The 23904-nt window shown below is 38.5% G+C and overlaps 1 protein-coding gene across 10 annotated transcripts in view; it reads left to right on the plus strand.

The window, feature by feature from the left end:
• Nucleotides 1–23904, plus strand: part of NARS2 (asparaginyl-tRNA synthetase 2, mitochondrial) — a 136587-nt gene that overhangs the window by 94618 nt on the left and 18065 nt on the right. For 9 of the 10 annotated variants that reach the window (XM_044943442.1, XM_044943443.1, XM_044943441.1 and 6 more), the window contains 3 exons: nucleotides 12733–12865; nucleotides 18391–18489; nucleotides 18589–18626. In XM_044943442.1, the coding sequence (XP_044799377.1) occupies nucleotides 12733–12865; nucleotides 18391–18489; nucleotides 18589–18626 (270 nt within the window). The remainder of the gene's footprint in view (nucleotides 1–12732; nucleotides 12866–18390; nucleotides 18490–18588; nucleotides 18627–23904) is intronic. The other variant, XM_006077399.3, reaches the window with a different exon arrangement.

Below are 23904 nucleotides of genomic sequence, written 5' to 3' on the forward strand. Positions count from 1 at the left end.
GGAATGAAAAAGTATCCTGATTGACCATCAAAGCTTATAAATGACTGTCCCCTTTCCACTAAGGAGGAGCTGTAGGTAACACCTGAGAGAGACAAAAGGAGCTGTACATGGTAGGAAGTGGCAAATGCAGAGATAGCAAGTGGAAGAAGAAAGGTATATCGGAAACAGCAACCAGGAATGAAATGACCTTGTATAGAGGGGCAAAATCCACTCAAATAATGGTGATATTAAAGGTACAAAACTTTTTGTAGCACATTTTGTGAGGTTGTGGGACCATTGATCATCTGTGCTACACTTTGTTAGTTTTGAAAAGTGCATACATGCAGCTCAGCAGAAAGTGGGCCTTGGAGCCAAATTGCTCTGGCTAAAACTACCTTTGCTGTGCTGCTCTGCACTCATTACTTAACTTTTCTAAGCTTCAGTTTCTTTCATTGTAAATAAAGTGAAATCACCTGCCTCATAGAGAAGCAAGAATGAAATAAAACATGTGTAAAGTGCCTGTTGGACAATTAGTTTCTTTTTAAAAATTCTGTTGTGATAGAATCAATACATATAACCTGAAATTTACTTTTAGTGATACTCTATAACCAATACCACTATATAGTTCCAGAACATTTTTATTACCCCAAAAGGAAACCACATACCGATGAGGCAGTTGTTTACCGTTCCCTCTTCTCCCAGCTCTGGCAGCCACTCTTCTGCTTTCTGTTTTTCTGCATTTGCCTAGTCTGGATATTTCACAGAAGGGAAATTATACCATATGTGGCCTTTTGTATTTGTCTTCTTTCATTTAACATCATGTTTCCAAGTTCATTCATATTGCAGGATATATTAGTACTTTGTTTCTTTTCATAACTGAATAATATTCCATCATATAGATATCCCATATCTCATTTATCCGTTATTGGAGAAGGAAATGGCAACCCACTCCAGTGTTCTTGCCTGGAGAATCCCAGGGATCGGGGAGCCTGGGCTGCCATCTATGGGGTCGCACAGAGTTGGACACGACTCAAGCGACTTAGCACCAGCAGCAGCAGCAGCAGCATTTATCTGTTAATTCTTTGATGAACATTTGAATTGTTTCTATTTTTTGACTATTGTGAAAAATGCTGCTTTGAACATCCACACAGAGAGGGCTTCCCTGGTAGCTCAGATGGTAAAGAATCTGCCTGCAGTTCAGGAGACCTGGGTTTGATCCCTGGGTCAGGAAGATCTCCTGGAGAAGGGAATGACAACTCACTTCAGTATTCTTGCCTGGAGAATTCCATGGACAGAGGAGCCTGACAAGACCATGGGGTCAAAAAGAGTCAGACACAACTGAGTGACTAACATACATGGAGGGGTTTTTTTGATCACTTATTTTCATTTCTTTGGTGTTCATACTCCAGAGTGGAAATGCTGGATCATATGATAATTCTACTTTTAACTTTTTATGGGATCACCAGACTTTTTCACAGTAAGTGCACGATTTTACATTCCCACCAGCATGTACAAGGAGTTCCCTCCATCCTCACCAGCATATATTATATCCATTTAAAGAATGATAGTTATCAAACTTTTTAAAAAATACATCGATTAGTGATCTTAACTATTTTTTAGGGTAGTAGTGCTTAATACGGAGAAGGCAATGGCAGCCCACTCCAGTACTCTTGCCTGGCAAATCCCATGGACCGAGGAGCCTGGTAGGCTGCAGTCCATTGGGTCGCTAAGAGTCAGACACGACTGAGCGACTTCACTTTCACTTTTCACTTTCATGCATTGGAGAAGGAAATGGCAACCCACTCCAGTGTTCTTGCCTGGAGAATCCCAGGGACAGCGGAGCCTGGTGGGCTGCCGTCTATGGGGTTGCACAGAGTTGGACACGACTGAAGCGACTTAGCAGCAGTGCTTAATAACGGAGAAGGCGATGGCACCCCACTCCAGTACTCTTGCCTGGAAAATCCCATGGACAGAGGAGCCTGCGAGGCTATACAGTCCATGGGGCCACTAAGAGTCGGACACGACTGAGCGACTTCACTTTCACTTTTCACTTTCATGCATTGGAGAAGGAAATGGCAACCCACTCCAGTGTTCTTGCCTGGAGAATCCCAGGGACAGAGGAGCCTGGTGGGCTTCCGTCTATGGGGTCACACAGAGTCGGACGTGACTGACGCGATTTAGCAGCAGGAGCAGCAGTGCTTAATCAGGAGTTCACATAGTAATTACATGTAGAACTTCAAAATATCCCCACTCCAGTACTCTTGCCTGGAAAATCCCATGGATGGAGGAGCCTGGTAGGCTGCAGTCCATGGGGTCGCTAAGAGTCGGACACGACTGAGTGACTTCACTTTCTCTTTTCACTTTCATGCATTGGAGAAGGAAATGGCAACCCACTCCAATGTTCTTGCCTGGAGAATCCCAGGGACGGGGGAGCCTGGTGGACTGCCGTCTATGGGGTCGCACAGAGTCGGACACGACTGAAGTGACTTAGCATAGCGTAGCATTAAGAATCATTGCCTAATGTGATGGGTCTCAAAGTTTTGTCTGCTCCCTGCCCAGGACCCTTTCAGAAAGTCCTTTTAAATGAAAACTATTTTCATAATAATACTAAGCCAGTATTTGTTCTTTTCATTTTTATTCTTTCGTGAGTATACAGTGAGTTTTCCAGTTATCATATGATAACACAATAGATTGAATGCATAAGCAGATATGAGAATCCAGCTGTCTTCTATTAAGCCAGATATGAAGAAAATTCACAAAAATATAAAACAATGCCACTCCTCTTATAAAGTCTTATTAAAAAGATGTTTTTATGACATGATGGGTGTATCATTTGTTTTTAAGTGAACAATGTTTAAAAATTTCTCAGTTTTAATAGTAAATATTGGTAGACATAGCCTACATAAATAAAATCTCTTTTGCACTGATTGAAAGTTATAAAGAGATTTTGAGACCAACGAAATGAGAACGATAGACCTTTGGAAAGAAAGGAGGCATAAACAGAAAGAGACCAAAAAATAGTCTTAACCCGTTTGTTGAACCACTTACCATATTAATTACATTAATTAATACTACATTAAGTTTACATTACATTAAGCTTTATTCATATTTTGTTTCCTTTCATCTTTATAGTAGTCCCATGACAAATGTATACTTAAGTTCATTGTCACATGGAAAAATTCAATCTCAAAGAAGTTAACCTGGCTAGTTCATAAGCAGAGTAGCCAGGATTTCAGAGAAGGCAGTGGCACCCCACTCCAGTACTCTTGCCTGGAAAGTCCCATGGACGGAGGAGCCTGGTAGGCTGCAGTCCATGGAGTCACGAAGAGTCAGACATGACTGAGTGACTTCACTTTCACTTTTCACTTTCATGCATTGGAGAAGGAAATGGCAACCCGCTCCAGTGTTCTTGCCTGGAGAATCCGAGGGATGGGGGAGCATGGTGGGCTGCCGTCTATGGGGTCGCACAGAGTCGGGCACAACTGAAGCGACTTAGCAGCAGCAGCCAGAATTTCAGTTTAGGGCTTTGGATTACAGGCTTTGGATTAATTACCGTGATGACCTTTAAAAAGTAAGGCTCGTCAGTATAGGACTGGAGCCCAGGACATTGTTGATAGTTCAGTGTCACAATGACTCATCTTCCGCTATAGTATAAGATTTCAGAAAAGGTAGCCTTTGAATCTTCATAGACTTAAATAACATGTAAATACTATGTGGTGCATGTACCTAAAGTTCTCGTATATTCTCTCAGTACAAGGACTACTAAACATGAGAGATTACAGGAGGGATAATCTAGGCACGAATAAATGCATTTGACAAAATGTATACCTTTTTTGAAAAGATGGTTGTAGTATCGTGTTGAAAATGTGAGGACAAATATACAGTTAAAGCAATTAGCAAGTACCATACTGTCTTGATGACTGTAGCTTTGTAGTATAGCTTGAGCTTAGGAAAACTGATTTCTCCAGCTCCATTCTTCTCTCTCAAGACTGCTTTGGCTATTCAGGGACTCTGTGTTTCCATTTGAATTGTGAAATTTTTTGTTCTAGTTCTGTGAAAAATGCCATTGGTCATTTGATAGGGATCGTGCTGTATCTGTAGATTACATTTGGTAGTATAGTCATTTTCACAATATTGATTCTTCCTACCCAGGAACATGGAGTATCTCTCCATCTGTTGATATCATCTTTGATTTCTTTGGTCAGTATCTTATAATTTTCCATAAACCGTTCTTTTGCCTACTTACGAGGTTCATTCCTAGATATTTTATTCTTTTTCTTGCAGTGGTAAGTGGGATTGATTCCTTAATTTTTCTTTCTGATTTTTCATTGTTGGTTTATAGAAATGCAAGTGATTTCTGTGTATTGACCTTATATCCTACGACTTTTTACACTGATTAGGTCTAGTAATTTTCTGATAGTTTCTTTTGGGTTTTCTATGTATAGTATCATGTCATCTGCAAACAGTGAGAGTTTTACTTCTTCTTTTCTGATCTGCGTTCCATTCATTCCTTTTTCTTCTCTAATTGCTGTAGCGAGGACTTCCAAAACTATCATGAATAATAGTGGTAAAAGTGGACATCCTTGTCTTGTTCCTGACCTTAAAGGGAATGTTTTAGTTTTTCACTATTGAGAATAATATTTGCTGTGAGCTTATCATATATAGTCTTTAGTCTGTTGAGGTAGATTCCTTCTTTACACATTTTTTGAGGCATTTTTATCATAAATGGATGCTTTTGTCAGAGGCTTTTTCTGCATCTCTTGAGATGATTATATGATTTTTATCTTTCAATTTGTTAATATGGTATATCACACTGATTGATTTGTGTTTATTGAAGAATCCTTGCATCCCTGGAATAAACCCGACTTGATTATGGTGTATGAGCTTTTTAATGTGTTGTTGAATTCTGTTTGCTAGAATTTTGTTGAGGATTTTTGCATCTATGTTCATCAGTGATACTGGCATGTAATTATCTTTTTTGTGGGTGTCTTTGCATGGTTTAGGTATCAGGGTGATGGTGGACTCATAGAATAAGTTTGGCAGTGTTCCTTCCTCTGCAATTTTTGTGAAGAGTTTCAGAAAAATAGGCATACCAGTCAGAATAGCCATTATCAAAAAGCCTACAAACAATAAATGCTGGAGAGAGTGTAGAGAAAAAGGGAATCCTCTTGCATTGCTGGCAGAAATGCAAATTGATACAGCCACTATGAAAGATGATATGGAGATTCCTTTGAAAACTAGGAATAAAATCATCATATGACCCAGAAATGCTACCCCAAGGCATATACCCTGAGGAAACCAAAATTGAAAAAGACTTATGTACCCCAGTGTCAATTACAGCACTATTTACAATAGCCAGAACATGGAAGCAGCCTAGATGTCCATCAACAGATGAATGGATAAAGAAGCTGTAGTACATATATACAATGGAATATTGCTCAGCCATAAAAAGGAACGTATTTGAATCATTTCTAATGAGATGAACAAACCTAGAGCCTATTATACAAAGTGAAGTATCAGAAATGCTGAGAAATATAGATTTTGTATACTGATACATATATATGGAACCTAGAAAGATGGTACTGATGAATTTATTTGCAGGGCAGCAATGGAGCAAACAGACCTTTGGACCTGGGGGGAAGGGAGGAGGGAGAGGGTGAGATATATGTAGAGAGTCACGTGGAAACTTACATGACCATGTGTAAAATAGATAGCCAGTGGGAATTTGCTGTATGACTCAGGATAGGGAAGGAGGTTCAGGAGGGAGGGGATATGGGTGTACCTATGGCTGATTCTTGTTGATATTTGACAGAAAACAACAAAATTCTGTAAAGCAATTATCCTTCAATTAAAAAAATAAAGTGGCAAAAAAAAATTTCGCAAAATTTGATCCTTGGGGGAAACATGCTATTTTCTACATATAGTCCATCCTCTGAAAAGTCCATCATTGCAGGAATGATGAAATGACAATAATTGTTTTAACTTGTTGGTATCCACTCTGGCAGAAGCCAGAACATCAAGTGCTTCTCCGTTTACATAGAAAAAGACTTAGGGAAACTTTTTTTCGTGTGGTTATATTTTAGTTTCTCAAAAAGTAAAGTCTTGGCTAATTAGAGTTCTTCTGTTCCAGTACTTTTCAAAAGTGTACTTGTTGCCTATAGAACGAAAACTAACATGTGGGGAGTCTTTTCAAAAAACTGATTCTTTTATCTCCGAGTGCCTTCTGTGAAAAATTATTTCAGGGAATAGCAGAATTTTTTGCTTAGTAATTGATGTTCTGTTTAATGTCTTCCTCTTCTTGCTCCTCTGTCCTCACCCCCATCCCAGTGCTGTTTCAAAGATTCAGACTATGGGCATCAGCGTATTTTATAGAAAATGAGTTATTTGACAAGTTTTGATTATCTGCTGTGTGTTGTGCACTGGGTTAAGAACTGGTTATATTGTAATGAATTAAAAAATAGATAAGGTCACTCATGAAATTTACAGTCTAGTGAAAAAGATGGACATTAAGCAAATAGTCACGTCCATATATGTCATTTTTAAAAAATTTTGAAAAACTCTGTGAACAGTAGTACATGGTGTACCTAATGGGAGGATAGACCTAGAAACTTGGAAGAAGACTGAAGCCAGTGTGAGGGGTCAGGAAGGCATGAGTTCTATTTGAGATAAGTGAAAGATTGAGTAGAGCTGAATGTGTGCTTCTAGAGCTTAGAGAAGTCTGGGCCGGAGATACAAATTGGTGAATTGTGTATGCCAACAGGTAATTAATTGAAAATTAATTAAATGACTGAGGTGAGGTCATTTAGGGAAAATGTATACAGGGGGAAAAGAAGAGGTTCTTGGACTAAGTTTGAAGAATGCTAGTACTCTTGCCTGGAAAATCCCATGGACGGAGGAGCCTGGAAGGCTGCAGTCCATGGGGTCGCTGAGAGTCGGATACGACTGAGCGACTTCACCTTCACTTTTCACTTTCATGCATTGGAGAAGGAAATGGCAACCCACTCCAGTGTTCTTGCCTGGAGAATCTCAGGGATGGGGGAGCCTGGTGGGCTGCTGTCTACAGGGTCGCACAGAGTCGGACACGACTGAAGTGAGTTAGCAGTGTTTGTTGAACAGCTAGTGTAGAATGTAGGAGGCAGAGATGGAGGTCAGAAAAACAGAAAAATACAATGTTAGATATTTCAAGGAGTAGTAAATAAAATCCAGACTCTCCTTACAGTGGCTTACAAGGACCACCCTCTGTGTTCTGATCCTGATCCCTTCCTACCTCTTTGACCTCATCTCTTACCATTCATCTTGCTGCTGGCCTACTTCTGTCTTTAAAGATGTCAGGCTCTCTCCTACCTCAGGACCTGTGTGATTTGTATTCCCTTTGCTGAATGTCCCTCCCCCAGTTCACATGCTCATCAGAGGAGGCAACTCTCCATTCCCTTTAGCAAGTCTGTTGTCAGGCTCTATCAAACTTTGACTCTCATCCTATAATTAAGATTAAATTTTCTTGGACTTCAAATTCAGTTCTAAATCAGATACTTAGGACATATTAGTAGTTCAGTGGTAGAGAACCCTCCTACCAATACAGGAGATATGTGTTTGATCCTTGGGTTGGAAAGATCCCCTAGAGAAGGAAATAGCAACCCACTCCAGTATTCTTGCTTAGTAAATCCCATGGACAGAGGAGCCTGGTGGGTTAAAGTCCATGGGGTCACAAGAGTCAGACACAACTTAGCAACTAACCAATTACAACAGGACATAATAAAATTAATTTTGCAGAAATGTTTAGCAATAATGATAAAGACATTTTTAGATTTTAGAGTGCCTCCTTGCTAGGATGTCTTGATAAGAATTAATGAAGTGGTGAGAGCTCCATCTCTTTATAAACCCTTCCACCAAATGTACTATTGCAAGATAGAGGAAAGGGGAAAGCTGAAAAGGAGGTGCCCGGTGTCCACTCTGTTAGGCATGTAGAAGCAGTGAATGACAAATATGTCACAGAATTGCTAACCCAGTGGGTACAAAGCAGTAGCAAAATAGTTGATTGTTTTCTGGATGATGGGAATACCACTTGACAAAGATTGTTTTAAAAGCCTGTTTAAAGCTGTCTTTGAGTTCACTTGAGATCAATGAACATTTCCTGAATGAAGTCGAGAAGTGATAGGTTTGAAGTGGGTGGCCTTAGGGAAAGTTGCTGATCCCTTTTATGCTAAGTGATGAGTTCTTCCTCAGCTAAAAACAACAGTAATTCCTCTTTTCTTTCAAAAGATTAGCTCTTAAATTTTAGGGCCAGAAGGAATAAGTGGCCAAGCAATCAGTGACTATTTTATAATAATCCACTTGCCAATTTAGGGCTTCATAAAATTCCACACAAGGGAGAAAATGACCTTTGTAGAACCTATTTTTGGTAACTTTACTTTTTATTTTTAAAAAGCCATTTTTGTAGCTATCTTAGTTGATGTGTATTGAATGTACTTTTGTTATCTTAAATATCAATTCCAAGCTCATGGACTTTCCTTATATAGCTTTCCTCTCTCCATAATTTGGCACAAGAATGATTCTTAGTGCCGAGTGTTTTTTCTGCTAGTTTCTTCTCACAGCAGTACTGGCCTTTCACCTGGTTTTGTATCTTATTTTAGAAATGGCCTTGTTCTCAGATCTTATTTTAACTATTGCTTGGGCCAAGCCTTGCTGCAAACCACTTGCATGTGTGTGGAAGGTAGAGAAAAAAAAGGAAATCAGCATAAATTTAAAACGTAGCAATTTCACAGGGACCTAGAAACAAAATTATTGTAAAAGATACTAGAGAATAATGCCAAACTGCCCCTATCTCCCACTCATGTAAGAATTTGAAGACCAGAAAGGCTGAATGACCTGCTGAAAGTTACAAAATATTGATTAAAATTTATCTTCTCATTATTTGCATGACGGCAACCTATTTTAGAGAGCTAAGATTTTAACACATAAATAAGCTATTCACAATAAACCAAACCACTCACCCTAGCTATCTTTGAGAAAGGGGATCAGGGGCAGGCACATATTACAAACTTTTCTCTCCTGTTTCCTGGGTTTGTCCATATTTGGCTGTGAGCATCATTAATTTAATATCACAATTAAGGCTATGATCACTAAGAGTCAGATCTAGATTTGAATCTGGCCTCCACCACTTATTAGGCTATGACTCGATGACTTTGGGGGAAGTTTCCTAACCTCTCTGAACTTCAGTTTCTTTGCCTGAAAAATAGAAGTAACAATATATATATTTAGTTAATGATAAAGGAGTTAACTATACGGTTCTCACAACTAATGGTTGGTCCACCAGGAACACTTGCTAACAACGGTGACCACTGTCACTCGCATGCGTTTGACAGAAAACAACAAAATTCTGTAAACCAATTATCCTTCAGTTAAAAAATAAATTAATTTAAAAAAAACACTGGATGCTTACATAGGGTGATCTTTACTGAATTATTTAAACATTTATCTGCTTAAAGACTAGATGCAAAATTAGGGAAATTTTCAGCATGCATTCCAGGCTCATTTTATCTTCTGGTAATTCAGAGGAAGCACCATGACCATTGATTTTTACTTACTGTATTAGAGAAATACTTAACTTTTGGGCACCACAATTAGAATCTGATCCTTACCAAAATAAAAATCCCCGATCTTCTTCTATATTTTATGTTGTTTAGTTGCTAAGTTGTGTCTGACTGTTTTGCAAGAGTCATGTAGCACAAGAATCTTTTCTGTCCATGGGATTCTTCAGGCAAGAATACTAGAGTGGTTTGCCATTTCCTTCTCCAGGGGATCTTCTCGACCCAGGGATGGAACCCGCGTCTCCTGCATTGGCACGTGGATTCTTTACCACTGAGCCACCTCGGAAGCACCGCTATATTTATTGCGAGAGAAAATCGTTAACCATTGTTAAAAATCACTGACGCTGCTCATCTTAGAGTTCCCTATCCATGTGAGAAGCAGATGCCCTTGTGACTTGAATCTGTAGTACTTTTAGAAATCACTGTTTTCTCTGTATCTAGTACCTTGATATATAATGTGTCACTTCTAAACAGCAATCCCATTGGCCTTCCTTGTATTTCAGGATGATAGCTGTCCATCTCTTAGAAGTCTTTCTTAGAGCCTTCAAAGTAAATTTCTCCTGTACCATGGAGTTTCTTTTTATGCCCTGGAAAATCTCAGTAGAATATCCTTTGTCATTAGTGCACATCTGTATATGCAATTTCTTGTGATACAGTGCCAGAAAAAAATGTCACTTTATTTATTTAGATATACTGTTGCCAGCCTTCCTCGAGATTGCATAGTCATATATTGGAAACTCATGGCCCTGTAATTTTTTAATTTATTGTTGGGACAGACCTACATTTTCTGATCCATTTTAGTTATTGTGTGACAGCCATGGTAAAATACATCTGAGTATTTTTCTTTGCATTATTTGTAATGTTACTGTTTGTGAGGGTGTTGTGCTTTTCCAGTTCACAGCTGAGGGAGCCTGTCATCATCATCATTGCTCATTCATTCAACTAGAGCACCTGTTTTATCATAGGCACTGGAGATGCAAAAATGAATAAAACATTATTCCTGCTCTAGGAAATTTCACAGTTTCTTGAGGGGAAAGGATACAAAATGCATAATTATATTTCTAAGTGATAACGTTTTATATAATAAATACATAAACAAAATGTTAGTCATATAAAGGAGGAAACAATAAAGTTGGGGACATATGGTAAGAAAAAGTGACATTTAAGTCAATTCTTGAAGGATGGATGGAGATTTGCCATTGGAAAGGGAGGAACAGGGGATGGGCACTACAGACAGAAGATAGCCAATGAAAAGGCCTTAAGGCATGCAGGGCATGTAAGGAGAGTGTCCTCAGTGTGTTGGAGGAAAGGCTTTGGGAAGGAAGGTCCGGTCCAAGTTAGGAGTTTGAATTTTAACCGTTGAGCAGGGGGCAACCGTTGAAGGTTTTTAAATTAGGGCTGATATATAGTCAGATTTGAATTTGAAAACTTGGGACTGGTGAAAGAAAGGCAGGAGCCAGACACAAGAGATGACACTAAGATGGCATCTGTGGAAATAAGGGTCCCGACTACCCTGGTGGTGTAGTGGCTGGGACTCCATGCTGCCAATGCTGGGGGGGCCGGGTTTGATCCCTTGTCAGGAAACTAGATCACACATGCTGCAACTAAAAGCCCCTGCATGCCACAACAAAGATCCGATTGAAGATCCCGTGTGCTGCAGCTGAGACCCGGCACAGCCAAGCAAATAAACAAGTGTTTGGGGAGGGGGAAGGGATAGTCTCTAGATTTGCAAGAGTTTTCCTAGGTATGAACAGTTGAAATTATGTGATAGGAAACGTGTGAGCAGTGAGGGAGATGGGGATCTGGTTTGGGTGATGAGGTGGGTTAACTGAGATTAATAGAACTGGGGAAAATGTGAAAGGAAAACCAGGATTGTTCACTATTTTATTTTTCTCTTGTTTTGGGGAACAGGAGTTTTCATTTTGGACAAGGTAGGGTCAGTGTTTTCAGAAACATTCTAGTAGGCAAGTCTGGATCCGAATTTTGGGAGAGGTTACTGTAGTAATTTTGAGTTTTTACTGTTTGTTTTTCCGTGAAAAACTAGGATTCTCAGAGGTTAAATGATTGTGGTCTTGGGAAGGTAACTGTAGAACCAAAACATAAATTCCTAAGCTTCTTACTAACTAGGCCTTAGCTGAAATGGCCTTTGAAAGAAAAAATAAATCTCATAATTTCCAGTATTATTCTTTTACTGTTTAATTTTCTAGAGTATTTTTACTTAAAGAACAAAACAAAAACCCTGATATCTATAACCCGTTTGTTTTCTGTACTATTTTCTGATCTTAATGTTATCTGACTGATGACAGACAAATGAAGAGTGTTCAGGATAACAGCTAAGGAGCCCCAAATCTCTTGTTTTGCTCCAGCCAAACCTTACAATTCAAAGATTACATGGCTCATGAAATACTCATTTGTTCATACATGCTTGATCTAGTCCCAGTTGTTAACCTTTTTCATATATGAAGGGCACTATAAATATTACAGAATGAAGGTATCATGACCACTTCTCTGCAGGACATAAAAAAAATAATTTGTTTCCATTTATGTTGTTGAGCTATAGTCCTTCTTGAAAACCACAGTTAAAATAGACAGTTCTTCAAAATCCACCCCACCCCTCAAATGTCAGGGGTCATTCAACACTGAATAAAACTCTTGAGTGGGCGTAAAGGACTTGAGTAAGCCTAACAAGGCAAGTTGCCATGCAGATCTGATATTCCTTTTTCACATATTTAGAAAATACTTGACTCACCTCATCCACATGAAATTCTGATTTTAACTGTTGCTATCTAGATTCTCTGTGTGGCTTCTTGGGCTATGGTATTTGTCTTTGACTTTGTTCTCAATTGCTGTGAAATGTACTTGTCTGCTGTTTAAGGCAGCTGCAGTGGAGTGCACCCAGAAGTGGTTATAAGTCTATATTTAGTAAGCTGTAGGGTTTGTAAAACATTTGCAAATTCCTTTGGGATAAAATGGTTTCTATAAATGTAACATTTTTAATGAAACTATTATTATCACCCATTAAAGAAATATAGCAGCTAATATGTGTGGATTTGTGGACGAGACAGAGGCACAAAACTTTTTTTTCCTAAAGCATTCACTGAATATTTTTAAAACTTAGAATTAATCATGTAAATCCTATTTTTATACTGTTAATCTTGAATTGCAGAGCTTTTACTCAAGTGTTTACCTTTGGTCCAACATTCCGAGCAGAGAATTCTCAGAGCCGGAGGCACCTGGCAGAGTTCTATATGGTAGAAGCAGAGATTTCTTTTCTGGAGAGCCTTCAAGATCTCATGCAGGTAGGTACTCAAGTTTTAAAATAGTTTCTAAATATCAGACATCTGTGACATTAAAATGCTTCTGTATACATTTTTACCTCGGACATTTGTGCCTTACAGGTGTTCACAGAATGAAGAGAGAGAGAACTACTTAATTTAATAAACATCTACCGAATGCTGTTAGTGTAATAGTTTAAAGAACAGGAGTCATACCGATTTCAGTTCATGTCCAAACTCTGCCATTAACTTTGCTATGTTACCTAACCATAGTGATCTTTAGCTTCTGCCCTGTAAAATGAGAAAAATAGTAGCTATTTTATTAGTTTATTGTGAGAAGTAAATGAAAGAGTGGGCTTCAGTGGTGGCTCAGTAGTAAAGAATCTGCCTGCCAATGAAGGAGATGTGGGTTCTATCCCTCGGTCGGGAAGATCTCCTGGAGAAGGAAATGGCAACCCACTCCAGTATTCTTGCCTGGAAAATCCCATGGAAGAGAAGTCTGGTGGGCTATAGTCCATGGGGTCGCAAAGAGTCACACACAACTTAGTAGTCACCAAGTAGAACAACAACAACAAATGAGAGACTGTATATAGTGTAAAGCACTAAGTATGGGGTCTGCATAAAGCAGGCTTAGTAAATAGTAGCTTTTGGTATTTGCTAAGCAAATAAACAAAGCATCTTTATAGTTAGAGAAACATGCCTATAGCTATAATATGAGAAAGCATCCACAGGAGCTGCCAGAACTCTGGAACAGGAATGAAGCTGGAGAGATGGTCAAGAGTCAGATCGTGATAGAGTTTGTATTTAAATGCCATGCTGAGGGATTTGAACTTAATACAAAAGATAAGGAGAGAGAGTTCCTAGTGAGGAAAGGCCATGGTCAGAGTTACAGTTTAGAAATATCTGTCTAGCAGCATGATGAAGAATGATTTAGGAGGAGATAAAAACAGGGATGGGAGACTTTTCAGGAGGCTGTGGCCATAATCAATAGAGAGAACATAGCTCTGGTGTTGGATGGGCCAGGATTTGATTCTTAGCTCCATCACTTACTGACTGTGTGACCTTAGACATGGGACTTAATTTCTCTGAGCCTCAATTTCTTCATCCAGAAAATGGGAATAATAATACCTACTTCATGGGGTAGTTCATAGGATTAGGCAGATAATATTATAAGGCACTTAGGATAGTTCCTGATACTTAGTAAGTACCCAGAATTTGTTAACTGTTACTATGAATCCTCTCTCCATTACCATTTTGGTTAATATCTTAGTTTGATTTTCTAATTACAATATGTTTATTTTAGAAATTTGTATCAATTCTTCTATTCATTTCTACTCTTCAGTTCAGTTCAGTTCAGTTCAGTCGCTCAGTCGTTTCCAACTCTTTGCGACCCCATGAATTGCAGCACACCAGGCCTCCCTGTCCATCACCAGCTCCCGGAGTTCACTCAGACTCATGTCTGTCGAGTCAGTGATGCCATCCAGCCATCTCATTCTCTGTTGTCCCCTTCTCCTCTTGCCCCCAATCCTTCCCAGCATCAGAGTCTTTTCCAATGAGTCAACTCTTCGCATGAGGTGGCCAAAGTACTGGAGTTTCAGCTTTAGCATCATTCCTTCCAAAGAAATCCCAGGGCTGATCTCCTTCAGAATGGACTGGTTGGATTTCCTAGCAGAGTCCCTTGGACTCTCAAGAGTCTTCTCCAACACCACAGTTCAAAAGCATCAATTCTTCAGCGCTCAGCTTTCTTCACAGTCCAACTCTCACATCCATACATGACCACAGGAAAAACCATAACCTTGACTAGATGGACCTTTGTAGGCAAAGTAATGTCTCTGCTTTTCAATATGCTGTCTAGGTTGGTCATAACTTTTCTTCCAAGGAGTAAGCGTCTTTTAATTTCATGGCTGCAGTCACCATCTGCAGTGATTTTGGAGCCCAAAAAAATAAAGTCTGCCGCTGTTTCCACTGTTTCCCCATCTATTTCCCATGAAGTGATGGGACCAGGTGCCATGATCTTTGTTTTCTGAATGTTGAACTTTAAGCCAACTTTTTCACTCTCCACTTTCACTTTCATCAAGAGGCTTTTTAGTTCCTCTTCACTTTCTGCCATAAGGGTGGTGTCATCTGCATATCTGAGGTTATTGAGATTTCTCCCGGCAATCTTGATTCCAGCTTGTGCTTCTTCCAGCCCAGCGTTTCTCATGATGTACTCTGCATATAAGTTAAATAAGCACGGTGACAATATACAGCCTTGACGTACTCCTTGACCAATTTGGAACCAGTCCATTGTTCCGTGTCCAGTTCTAACTGTTCTTCCTGACCTGCATTTCTACTCTTACTCACCCAGTAAATGACCCAATTCCACTTAAAACAGAAATACTACCTTTTCCTCTTAACAGAATGGAGTCACAATTTTATTATCCTAAGTTGGATTTCCTAGTAAATAAACTCTAAAGCAGAGATTTGTGTGTAGATAGTACTGGGGAATGCTCTATAGAGAAATATCTGGAAAGGAAAGGAAGATAGCACTACTGAACAGAAGGAAAAGTTGAAGTGTGATGTGTTTACAGAGGCCTTTGCCAATTCTGTGAGGACGTTGGAAGCTAGAATTGCCCTTCATGGTTGTCCCATGGGAAAGCAAGTGCCTCCCCCTGTTAGCCAGTCATTGGACACGAGATAACCTGGGACAAGTTATAACTTTGGGTGGGTGAGACAGCACTCTTGGTCTGGACAGTTGCTGAAGAAGGACCCAACTATGAAACATCAGCAGTTAATATTCCCAGCAGATAAAGATCTTGGTCCTGAGCGGGTGTTCTGGCCACACCCCACAGTGTCTAATTACATATACTCCTTTACTGTCTCTCCCTGATTTCTCTAGAGCAGTGTTCCCCAGAGACATTTTTGTTTGTCCCTACCAGGGAGTGGGTGGAGGAATAGGGAAGACTGGTTGCTACTGGCATCTCGTGGGTGAAGGCTAAGGATGCTGTTCAACATCGACAGTGCACAGCCTCTTCGCCCCCAACAAACAATTGTCTGGCCAAAAATGTTAATAGTAACACTGTTGAGTAATGCCTTTCCAGATTTAGGGATTCAGAATATGAGCCTCATGGAGTCAGTAAAATTCCTTAATCACCTTTTAGTTTTAGCTCACCACCCAATTCTTTATTATTCTTTGGCTCAGGCGATGAGAGTATTGTAGAGAATGGAACCACACCTTGTACCTCCTGCTTCTCCACTGCCCCAACATAAAACCAGAGGGAAAGTTCATAAAGACAATAGACATGGTTATGTTAGAATTAATTAAACATTATAATCTTTGCTCTATAATTATGTATTCTGTAACTGATTCTTAATTATTTGCTACTTTACTGAGTGATACTCCGGGCATATACACTGTTGAATAGTTTGATTAATTGAAATATAAACCTTTTCCAAAAGATAAAAAAAAAATATGTTCTTCCCAAAGTAATCTTCTGCTTGTTTTAATTTTCTCTCTTTGATAAATTGAATTCTGTGGAAATTATTACCTTGATGAAGAGCAGTCTCTTAAATATTAAATCAGTATTGTAACAAGGGATATTTTCCTCTTATGAAGTATAAACACTTAAACAGTACTATTGATATTTCAGTGCTATTGAATAATACAGTTTTTAAAACCTCTGAGGATTATGTTAACTCTTCAGTTAAGTTCTTGTTTTCTTTAATATATTCATAAAACATAGTCTGAAAGTCAAGGTTAGAAGAGCCAGTGGTTTTCTTCTTCACATGGAAATATACTGCTCATCAAAGATACTGTTTTACCAGCCTAGTGGCAAAGTCTTTATCTTGCAAATAGGTGTATTTTGTCTCTCAATAGTGTAAGCATACTCTCCAATTTATGTGTTTTTTCCTCCCAAAATACATTGGCTTTTTTCAGTGATTGAGAGATATAACCCTTCATAAATCATTTAGTTACTTAGTTAGTTCTTTATCTCTCTGCTGGATTGAAGGTGATGTAGCCTCAAAGTAGAACATCTTTAGCCTCCTTTTGCTCTTCTTTCATCAAGTTATTCCTTACTTTTCTATAAAATACATGTATAATATAAAATAATATAAAGAGAAGTATAAAATATTTTATGTGTATGTTTAGTTGCTCAGTCGTGTTCGACTCTTTGCAACCCCATGGACTATAGCCAGCCAGACTCCTCTGTTCATGGGGATTCTCCAGGAAAGATTACTGGAATAGGTTGCTATGCCCTCCTCCAGGGGATCTTCCCAACCCAGGGATCAAACCCAGGTCTCCCGCATTGCAGGTGAATTCTTTACCAACTGAGCCACCAGGGAAGCCCAAAATATTTTATATACGTACATAAATCTAACTAGTTGTTGTTTGATAATTAAATTCTTTCCTGTAGCTGATTGATTAAATTACTCAGACACTTATATAGCCGCACTGTATTTGCAGCATTGATAGGGTGTCTGGTGATTCACAGAGGAAAGGGAGACAACTGTCTGGTGGGGCAGCCTGGACTTAATATGTATTTCTTTATGGGGACACATTTGGAAATCACAGTATGATCTCATTGACTTCAAAAGAAGAATTTTAGTTTGGATTAAAAATATTTTAGAAATATTTTCCATTCCGTCACTTTTTTCTTCTAAGAACAAATTTTTCCCCTGAGAGACTTACAGACACCCCTGGTAGAATGAAATCTTATATACTGATTTGTGTCATATTTGATCTGTATTATTTTTACTTTATACTTTAGCAGAGCAAAAATGTATGTATTTGGATGAAGCTAGATCTCATTGCTTCTATAATCTTAAAGTTTAGTTTAATTTATCAATGACTGAATGAAGCACTTTCCAGAATGTTCCACTCTTCACAACAACTGATGCTGGTTGTGTGCTCCTCTGAACTGGGCACTGAGCTAAGTCTTCTGCATGTATTATCTCATTTAATTCTCACAGCAGTCCTGTAAAACAGGTACCATTACTGCTCTGATTCTACAAGCGAGTAGACTGAAATTGAGGCATCAATTTGTTTTAGTTGTTAATTTTACAGCTCACTTCATTACTGCTTTTGAAACTGTTAACAAAAACTTCAGACATTTTCTTTTTCTTTCTTTTTTCCCCTCCTACTCTGAGAAGAAGTTGTGATGTTTCTTTTAATCAGTCTAGAAACTGAATTAGCTTGCTACAGTATATTCAGAAAGTAAGAGGCCTAATGGCTTTCAGTTCAGTTCAGTTCAGTTGCTCAGTCATGTCCGACTCTTTGCGACCCCATGAATCGCAGCATTCCAGGCCTCCCTGTCCATCACCAACTCCCAGAGTTCACTCAGACTCAAGTCCATCGAGTCAGTGATGCCATCCAGCCATCTCATCCTCTGTCGTCCCCTTCTCCTCCTGCCCCCAGTCCCTCCCAGCATCAGAGTCCTTTCCAATGAGTCAACTCTTCGCATGAGGTGGCTTTAGAGTTGCTAAAATCTGGAGAATAGTCCCTGCAGAGCCCTAAACTGGTTTTTTCATGAAACTTAACATGTCAGGCAATTCTGTATCATTTCTCTTAGGTTATGGAGAGCCTCTTCAAGACTACAGCAATGACAGTTCTCTCAAATTGTCCTAAAGATGTTGAACTCTGTCACAAATTCTTAGCTCCTGGCCAAAAGGTAATTAGTTTTGTGCTTAAAGCCCTCTGACTATGTTAATTACAGGCAATGACTCTAATTGCATTTACTAAATTTTCTTTTTTCTCTTTTTTTACGAAGGACAGATTAGAACATATGCTAAAAAACAACTTTCTAATGTAAGTAGATATTATACTTTCTCTGAACTTTATTCATAATTTATCATCATATTTATCATAATTTATTATGTATTAAATTTTTTGTTTGTTTATCTGCTTATCATACTCCCTAGACTCAAGGGACACTTGTATTTTAATGATAGTTATAGTTCTTGTGTCTGGTTCATAGTTGATAATCAATGTTGAATGAATAAATAAATGAATAAATCTTAGCAAGATAAATGAACATGGTAATTATTAGCTGTATTACCGCAATTCAGACTAATGCTTTAGTAATCAAAATCTAGCTTGATTAAAAAATATGCTTTTAAGATACATGTAATGTTTGCCTCTCCGTTTTTCTCTATTTCAATCTTCTTTCTTTTTCTTTGCTTTTGCTGCCTAAAATCTGAAAATATATTCTGAACTGTTTTTTAAGCCAATTTTTTAAAACCTAAAAATCCATATTGTAAATACTGCACATACATTATTGCTTCATTTTCACTGTAATCCCATTATATAGCATTTGATATTGGACTGGTTGTTTAGTCAACCAGTCATATTAATCAGATAGGCTATTCTTTTCACAGTTTATTATGAAACACATACTTGATATGGGAAAAACAGCAAATAACTTCTTATATCTAATACAAATAATTTACATAAAACTTAGTATTCAGCATTGCCGTATGTAAGTTAGATGACCAGTGTAAGTTTGGTGCATGAAGCCAGGCACCCAAAGCTGGTGCTCTGGACAACCTAGAGGGATAGGATGGGGAAGGGGATTCAGGACTGGGGGGGACACACGTATACCTATGGCTGATTCATGTTGATGTTTGGCAAAAACCATCGCAATATTATAAAGTAATTATCCTCCAATTAAAACAAATTTTTAAAAACTTTGTATTCAGGGTATTTACAGTGTATCAAGGAAGCAAGGTTGATACTCTGAAGAATAAAAGATTGTCTCTCAAAGTAGTTAGTATCATTTTTCTCTTGCCATCTTAAACTTAGCAGGTTTCTGTTCTAAGAAAATAAAGAATCCAGCCTATCCTTGAGGAGGGAAATAAGAAAAACTTGGCACGTTGGACCAAGCTGAGAATCAGGTAGCAACCTAGACCTGCAGACTACAAGTTAAAAGTGATGAATTGTTGACCCTGAACCAATAGGAAGGCAGCAAATGTGGGAATAGCAAATGAGGGAAGAGTCAAGAGCCCTGTGGTAGAGAAGCAAAGGACAGTGAAGTAAAAGTGAAGGCTTTGGAGACTTTTTCTTTACTTAAATGTATACTGAATATTTACTATATGCCAGGCATTGTTCTAGCATCTAAAAACTGCTTTTAAAGCAATGAACAAAGTAGATAAAACTCCATGCCTTCACTGAGCTTACATTCCTGGTGGAGATAATAATAGCCAAGAAACAAGATAAAAATGTGAAACATATCATCTGTGAAAATGAGTAATACTTAGGGGGGAGAAACCAAAAAAGAGATAGAAGATATGACATAGGAAGAATGAGGAGATAGAAATGGTAGATAGCATGGTGGGGAGGATCCCACTGAGATGATTTTTGAGTAAAGATCTCGAGAAAGTAAAGTAAGAGAACTAGCTATATGGGTAAGTCTTAAGGAATTAGTTCATGTATTTGTAGAGACTAGGCAAATGCAAAATCTGAAGGCTGGAGACTCAGCGAAGAGCAAGTCAAAGGCAGCCTGCTGGCAGATTCCTTCTTTCTTGGAGGAGGCCATTCTTTGCTCTAGTAAGGCCTTCAAATTAGATGTTATTAGGGAGGGTATCTTCTTTAGTCAGGATCCACTGATTTAAATGTTAACTTCGTCCCAAAAACACCCTCTCAGAAATATCCTGAATAAATGACCAAATATCTGGATACTGCAGCCCAGCCAACTTGACACATAAAGTTAACCATCATAGACCAGGATGGTGACAGTGGAGGGGGAGAGAAATGGTCCTAGTCAGGATAGGTTTTAAAGATAGAGCAAACAGGATTTGCTGAGAGTGAGAGAGAAAGAGAGTGACTTGAAAGCCTTTGACTTACATAGCTATGGAAATGGAGACAGAGGAAGGAGTAGCAGGGGGGTTGTGGAGAGAGGAGGGGTGGTAACAGGCTCATTCCCTTGAGGTGTCACATTATGATTGAGATCCATTCAGATGTCCGTTTGTAGATGTCAGGTAGGCAGTTTGAGTGTCCAGATCTGGAGTGTACAGGAGAGTTCTGGACATAAGTATATTGATAAAATTTTTAATTAAGTAGATAAGGAAAGAAATAAATTGGGCATCTCGAGGAATCTGTGCTGGAAACAGAGAATCAGGCAGATCTTAAGAGAAGTTATCCAGCTCCTATCTAATGAGTAAGATCTTAGATGGAGGAAAAATATCCACCATTTATTGAATATTTACTATGTATCAGACAGTGATAAACTTTACATATACTGAAGTTCATTTTATCTTCACAACAACTCTGAGTAGTTAAGCTTCAGTTTTCTCATCACAAAAGTGATAACTTGAGTAATTTTGTCGAAATGACCAAATGCTGCTTAAGCAGTATGTCAAAAACTCAATAACTTGAAAACCCTCCCACAAAACATCTAAAGACGTTAGTTAAAATATTATGAAATCCTCTGAAATGCATTGTTGGCTTCATTAGCATATAAGAGACGTCCCAGCAGCTAGAAACAAAAGGGGGAACAACCAGAGGGAATATTCTCAGAGTACATGATTCTCAGAGTTCAAAGCACTTTGGAAATAGTTTCTGGGAAGGAGAAGAAATATTATTCCCTGTATATACCAAGGAGCATGGTGGGCTATAGTCCATGGGGTCACACAGAGTCAGACACAACTAAGCACAAACGCGTGCATAACCAAGAAAAAGTAGAGAGAATTGCTGAAGGCCATCAAGGATATCCAGTGTCAGAACTGTAACTTGAACTTGAAAGTTCTGCCTTAACTTAAGGTATAGGCAGAGTATAGTAGAACATTTAGAATAAGGAGAGCTATTTAGACACAAAGAGTCTTTTTTTTCTTGATATTGTACCTGTAACGTATCAATGGTACAAGATTCTAGTGCTTCCCTTTTTGACTGCTCTTATATTTCTCAGTATAATGAATAGATCATATCAAGTAATTGATGGAACAGAACAGTAGAATATCTAAGCAGAAAAAAGCTTAAGACAGTATAGCCCTGTGTCCTTATTTTATAAGTGTAAATACTTAATTTTTTAACATTTGTATTTTTAGATTTTTTTAAATAAAGATGACAGTTTATAAACTCTTCATTGAGATGAAGTGATTTACATAGCTAGTAAGTGGTAGAGTCAGAGGGAGAACCCAGGGCCCATTATGTTTTGTTTCAATAGAACATATGAAACTGCAAGTGGTTTAGGCGTTATCTCAGGAGTTAAAAGCTTAAACTCTGAAGTCAGCACATCAGGCTTTACTTCTTACTTACATGAGTGATTTTTGGCAAATTACTGAACCTCTCTATGCTTCAATTTCCCTCCTATAAAGTGCTCATTTAAAAAGCATTACTACTATCAACACCAGCACCATTCTAACTTAGAAATTATGTGTTATTTAATACTAGATTTTCTTTTGAATAGAATTTCCATCTTAAAAATTTTTTTGATGTTTGGCAAAACTAATACAGTGTTTCAGGTTTAAAAATAAAATAAAATAATAAATAAAAAAATAAAAAATAGTCAGTGGAAGTTTAAGAGCAAAAAAATAAATAAATAAATAAACAGAATGGGAAAAAAAAAACAAAAAACCTATCACTCAAAACATAGCTTCGGGAGGTCTATTTGTACTTAATGACACAGCTCTTTCCAGTTAGTTATTATAAATTTGAACTTTGTTTTTGCTTCAGAGAATAAGTTTGGGTTGGGTAAGTTATTTTTTTAGCTCAAAGGTCTTCAGAAAGCTTGTAGATTTTTGTTTTTAATCATGCAAAATACTGTTGGAGAGGAAATAGAGAAACACCTTCATGTACTACTAGTGGGCATAAATCGGTGTAACCCTATAAAAGGGGAATGGATGATATCTTTGGCAGTGTCTTTCAAAATTATAAAAACTCCAAGATGCAAGTACTCTAGAACCCAACAGTTCTGTTTTTCCCATGTTCAAAATTTGTGTGAGCATGTGAACTGAAGTGAAAGTCGCTCAGTCGTGTCCAACTCTTTTGTGACCCCATGGACTATATAGTCCTTGGAATTCTCCGGGCCAGAATACTGGAGTGGGCAGCCTTTCGCTTCTCCAGGGGATCTTTGCAACCCAGGGATTGAACCCAGGTCTCCCAATTGCAGGTTGATTCTTTACCAGCTGAGCTACCAGGAAAGCCCAAGAATACTGGAGTAGGTAGCCTATCCCTTCTCCAGGGCATCTTCCCAACCCAGGAATCAAACCAGGGTCTCCTGCATTGCAAGCGGATTCTTTACCAACTGAGCTGTCCAGGAAGCATAAATTAGATATATGCGGTCATGATTTGCCGTAACAAAAGATTGGAACCAGCTGAAATACCCATTGGTAGGTGACTGGTTTGACTGATTAGGATATATCCACATAGTGGAATGTTATGTAATAGTTCAAAAGGTAAAGTTCTTCATATGGTGAAAGTGAAGTCACTCAGTCGTGTCTGACTCTTTGCAACCCCTTGGACTGTAGCCTACCAGGCTTCTCTGTCCATGGGATTTTCCAGGCAGTAGTACTGAAGTGGATTGCCATTTCCTTCTCCAGGGGATCTTCCCAACCCAGGGATTGCACACGGGTCTCCCGCGTTGTAGACAGACGCTTTACTGTCTGAGCCACCAGGGAAGTTCTTCATATACTAATGTGTAAATCTGCAAGATATATTGAGCAAGAAATGATTTAAAAGAGTGTGTATGATGCACGTGCTGTAGCATTACCCTGCAGCTGCCATCTATAAAAAGGGGAGATTGAGTATTAGTATTTGCTTAGAGATGCATTAAGCCCTCTGGAAGAGTACACAGGAAACCAGTAACAGTGATTGTATATGAGGAGAGGAACTAAGTGGCTATGTGAAAGGGGTGGAATGAAGATGTATACTGTTTTATTCATCTTGATTTTTTTTAACCATATGCATATATCACCTATTCAAACTGTTAAATTTTTAGTTTGGCTTGCTTTAGGCATGGTGATTTCTTACTGAGGTAACCAGTGGTATTTTTCCTGAACAATCTTCCAATACTAGAATATATTATTAATCCCTTACCATGGTCTGAAAGAGTTCATAGGATTTGACCTCTCATTACCTTTCCCATCTAATT

Source organism: Bubalus bubalis, chromosome 5, assembly GCF_019923935.1.
Source record: "Bubalus bubalis isolate 160015118507 breed Murrah chromosome 5, NDDB_SH_1, whole genome shotgun sequence".
Taxonomy (NCBI): domain Eukaryota; kingdom Metazoa; phylum Chordata; class Mammalia; order Artiodactyla; family Bovidae; genus Bubalus; species Bubalus bubalis.